Here is a 5,412-nt window from a genome sequence, read left to right as displayed (position 1 = left end):
AATGTAAAAATACGGATGCATGCTACATCATAACGATTATTGGTTAGTTAGAAAAACCTGCGTGTTGTTAGCGATAATTAAATGAGTGTCTTTGTAAATGATTTGATCTTTAAATCCCTTTTAAAATGATTTTTTCCATATTTTCCTAATCATACGTTACTACAAATTAATCGACCGGTATAAAGGAAGTATATAGCATTCTATTCCAAATTATGGTCTTTTCCTGAATCTTTGAAAAAGAATTCAATAATTGTGCGGAGGAAAATAAAAGAGAGGAAAAGTGTATACTCTACTATTTACCTAGACAAGATCACGGCACAATAACGAAATCGTCTGGCTTAAGATGGCGACTCCCATCATATTTTAGAAGGATCTATGATTAACTTGAGGTTCTTAGCCGACTTTTACATCTGATCAAAAGAGGAATATTTCCTTGAATAAAAACTTAACGTGATGCCGAGAGCTTGAAGACCTTACAAATAATAGTAGAATCTTCTTTCCTCATTTCTCTACTCTAGGATAACGACAAAAAAATAAATTACACTTTCGAATCGAGAAACATATTTATACATATCAGCATAGATTAGATTTAAAAAAAACTAATAATGATCATTGCATTTCGCAACGAAGAAGCTATAGAAGTCCATGATCGATTAAAATTACCATTACTAAGTACTAAGATGAACTAACTAACCACTTGAATTAGTCATATAGGAAAAACTATTCAATTGCTAATCAAAATATATTATTGTCAAACTAATTAATTTTTAGCAACATTAAGATCAATGGATATAAACATCTTGCATTTTTACCAATGATCTTATGGTTAATTATTTAATATCTCTCAACATGATATGATAAAAAAAAAACAAGAATAAATAAAATTGAATCTTTATACAACTAGATTATATTTTATTAGTCCTAACCTGTCCGATGATTCATAAATAAGTTTGATGATTTATGTATATACTTTAGCAAGTGATAGAGAAAATGAGAAAGCAAAATTACATAAAATTCACTACTTACACATCTTTAATTATTATTTCTCATAATTCATTTTATACATGGGTGTTTGGTTCTGATCATCGGATAATAATCAGAAAAAAACCCTAAGTTTCTGCTTTTTGATACTATTAAAAAGCAAGTCATAACCAAAGAGCTCCAACTTGGACAAGCTTAGGGACCAAGTGACTACTTAGATGAAGAGCAACAAGGGACTCAAGACCACCGACATACTCACGGCCAATGAAAACCGCCGGCGGAGGAACAACGACGGAGCGGCCGCCGGAATATTCTTCTTCAAGAGCCATGGGGAGAGAGGAAACCTCGTGGTCATCAAGCTCGATGACGGTGGGGACGACTCCGATTGTTGAAAGGAGGCTTTTCATGACGTGGCACATGCAACAAGAAGATCTGCTGAAGATGATCACTGGATGCTCCGATATCAGCCGCCGGATCTTGGCCTCCGAAGATTCCTCTTCGTCGATGGAAAGAGAAGTAGATGAGGTTTGAGAAGGAGGAGTGAGGTCTAAGGGAAAGACATCGTTGGAGAAACGTTCTAAGCCCAATTCTTGCATCATAGTTGCAATCAGAGAGAGAAAAGAAACGTAGAGAGCTATTTTAGTAGAAAGTGGTGATTTTGTATTTGTATATATAGAGAGGATCAAAAGAGACTAAAATTTAAAAAAAAATCAAGACGAGAAACAATAATGGTATTATAAAAAAGTTAGGAAATATAAAATAGCTAATAAAATAAGAAGAGAATTATTGGGAAAGGAAAAGAAAAAACAATGGAGAGGAGAAGAAGGGAGTGGTGTATGTGGTTGCTTACATCACAAAATATCTCGTGATGTGTTTTTTTCTTTGCTTTTTTTTTCCGTAGCTTTCTCATATATTTTTGTATATTTTTTTTGAATTGTGTATTCTGATGAGTTAAATGCTTGGGAGTTCCAAAACCAGTGGGGTAGATTTTATTGCTGATGTTGACCCTTTCAATAGGAAAAAGTGAATGGAAAAATATTCACAAGTTTGAAGTAATTCACATCCTAGTCATGTTAGGATAAGGGAAGACGACTCTCCTTATGTATTGGGAAGCAGAGGCGAAGAATTATGTGTTGTTGGTTAACTCTTGAAAGCAAGTTCTAACATGCATTGGGTTACAATTTATTGTACTGCCCTAGAAGAGAGTTGGAGTCAATTCTTTATGTCATTGCTGGATGAGTTTTTTTTAACACTTAAAATTCGTTATCACACCAAAGGATCATACAGTTTTGGAATACATTTGTAGGATATTAAGCCAGCAGGTACAAAACTTCTGAAGACACAACCTCTAAAGGCATCTTCATCCCTACTCCATTTATTCCTGTAAAATAGAATAAAAGTGAATATGGAGTAAGGAATGCTCCAACCCAACTTCATATCTCACTCCATAATGAAATTTACTCCATAAATGGAGTAATCTATTTTTTGTTTGTTCATCACTTCATTTACTCCATTTTCACTTTTACACTATTTTGGATGAAAAAATAAAGTTTTACATTGGAGATGCTCTAAACAACAGGGAGACAAATTAAGCCTCAACTCATCATGGGGAACCATATATACTAATGAAACTAAGAAAGCAAAAGAGGCACGCTCACAAACCCAACAATCAACTTACGAGCACAAAGGAGAGCAGTAAAAACCAGGGTCATTGCTGGATGCGTTAAACACGATAAAAAGCGAAAGAAAAACGAAAACAAAAGTAACATCAATTAATAAAACAATTTTATCAGAGAGATCAACAAAAACTAGAATTAATGGAGTTTAATATTTCTACATTTTATTGTAACTATATTTTTCTTGTTATATTAGGTGATTCTCCGGTGCTTATATACATATATAAATATTTTTAAAATAAATATAATATAATATAATATAATATAATATAATAATTAATTAATATTTTACTTTCAATTTCAATAATTTTGCATGTATAATTTATATTAATAATATTGAACTAGACATGTGATTTTGTATATGTAATATCTAGTCGGTTTAGTTATCTCTTGAGTATATTACATTGTATCTACTTCTCTGAATGCAATCATAATACTTTTTGTTCTAAATATATTAAAATTTTGATTAATTTTTTTATTTTTCATTTAGATTATTTGTTCTCCTAAATATATAAATATATTTTAGTAGATTTTCTATGACATAATATATATATATATATATATATATATATTGAAAATAAATCTACTAATTATTCACTTAACTTAGAAACTTTATCGCAATTAAACGTGAATACATTGATAATTTGGAAACCTAAATTAACTATTTCTTTACATTGTTTAATATATTTTTGGTTTAAAATTTAAACATATAACTATCTTCAAAATTTTGACTTGATTAATAATATCTTAATCTTATACTTCCTCCATTTCATAATAAATGACATTTAAGATTTATGCAAACAAATTATTTTTTTAAAAAGTTTTTATTCTACCCCTATTTATTATATTTGTGTTTGGTTTTATTGATTGATGAATTAAAATAAGATTAAAGTTTTTAAAAATATTTAATATATGCATTGAAAATGTAAAATGATACTTATAATGAAACAAACTTTGAATGCTAATATGACACTAAATATGAATTACATGGAGTATTTGTTAAGATACCTTTCTAATTAATTTTGATAAACCATATTAATAAAAAATTATATGTTTTATCTGTGGAAATAGAAGTTTCTTGCGGCTTGCGCAATTATAATAATTTTTATTTTTACTCATATTTATATATAACTAGTTATATATTTTTATTTTATTGGTTTAAAAATTAAAATGGTAAAACCAATTATTATTAATTTTTTTAAACTATTTTCAATTTAAATTTATTTAGATTTAGTCAAAGTTTAGGAAAAAATCAATTTTATTTTCTTAAAATAAGAATTATATTACAAATAAATTTATTAAATATACAAATATATAAATTCTAGAAAACATAAATTTGTTTTAATTTATATTAGATTGATTAAAATCAATATATTCTATTAATTAACCGTTCAGCTAACATACTTTATCATAATTAAACGTGAATAAACTGATAATTTGTAAACCTAAATTAACAGTTTCGTTACATTGTTTAATAGATTTTGGTTAAAATTTCAACATTTAACTATCTAAAAACTTTTACTTGATTAATAATATTGTAATTTTATACTTCCCCCATTTCATAAAAAAATAATGTTTAAGGTTTTTGCACACGAATTAATAAAAATTGTTAAATTTTTCATTTTATCCCAATTTAATATTTATATATTTTTGCTTTATTGATGAATGAATTAAAAATGGTAAATTTGAAAATTTATTAAATATATACATTGAAATGTAAGATTATACTTATAATGAAACAAAATTTAAATTTTAAGATGACACTTAATATGAAATACATCGAGTATTTTTAAGACATATTTCTATTTAATTTTCACAGAACATATGTATATAAATTGTTTATATATTACCTGTAGAAATATTGCTATTTTTGTAAATATATTATTAGTTTAATTTTATTAATGTTAATTATGATAAATGAGTTATTAGCGTATTTTAGAAAATTACCAAAAAGATAAATTATGTAAATAAAATTATCCATGTTACAATTATCTAGCTTGATGACATATCATATTATTTAGAAACCATGTCATCTTTCTTTTGCCAATGACACATGCAAATCACTTTAAAAGAAACGATTTTTGTCTGGCTTTAATTTTTTATTATTTAATTAGGTTATAAACTATATATTAGTGATTATACTTTTAAAACTCCAATGCAAATAAGTTATCGCAAGTTCTCTGAACTTACGCTTTTGCTATTATGACAAAGCATTAGCATAACTTTTCAATGTTATTTTATGATACTATATAAAAACTGGACCAATCCCAAGGCTTCTTAGTTTGAGATTCTGTTGTCACTGATTCCGTCATAACGGAGCTGCTTGAAACTATTTTGCCTCCAAGAAAACTCACAAACTTAGATATCAAATGCTAAGTAAACTCATCGTACATATATATATATAACTTGTTTTCAAGACTTTTAGTCTACTTGGTCTTCAAGCAGAGATTGATAAGTTCTCTTTTTACCATGACGAGTAAAAATAACAGTTACAAAGAGTCAAAGACTTTACAAGTTCATTAATTGAATCTACTCACATAGAATTTTGGCAAGAAGTGAGTAAATACTACTAAATGAAGAAGAGGACAAGCATAAATGGTGTGGAAATAGGTTGAACTGGAGCCCATATGAAACAGACTTTAGAGAGATGTGTGGTATACGAGCACCGTTGATGGTGTTGTCTTCAACTTCGTGTCTGCCACATGTGCTCACGTACGCCCATCTTTACTTTAAAAACGTAATATAACTAGTTTAT

At 27.9% G+C, this 5,412-nt stretch overlaps 1 protein-coding gene across 1 annotated transcript; it reads right to left on the bottom strand.

Annotated features, from left to right (window-relative positions):
* Window positions 1-897: 897 nt before the first annotated feature.
* Window positions 898-1,694, bottom strand: LOC106332541 (glutaredoxin-C6-like). The gene has a single exon (XM_013771007.1). It carries the CDS (start codon window positions 1,578-1,580, stop codon window positions 1,146-1,148), a length of 435 nt encoding a protein of 144 aa, XP_013626461.1. The 5' UTR covers window positions 1,581-1,694; the 3' UTR covers window positions 898-1,145.
* Window positions 1,695-5,412: the final 3,718 nt, after the last annotated feature.

The sequence above is a fragment of the Brassica oleracea genome, chromosome C3, assembly GCF_000695525.1.
Source record: "Brassica oleracea var. oleracea cultivar TO1000 chromosome C3, BOL, whole genome shotgun sequence".
NCBI classification, from domain to species: domain Eukaryota; kingdom Viridiplantae; phylum Streptophyta; class Magnoliopsida; order Brassicales; family Brassicaceae; genus Brassica; species Brassica oleracea.
This window is presented reverse-complemented; position numbering and strand designations above follow the sequence as displayed.

Excerpts from the sequence above, each read along its gene's own strand:
- LOC106332541 (XM_013771007.1), bottom strand. The coding sequence starts at position 1,580 with ATGATGCAAGAATTGGGCTTAGAACGTTTCTCCAACGATGTCTTTCCC.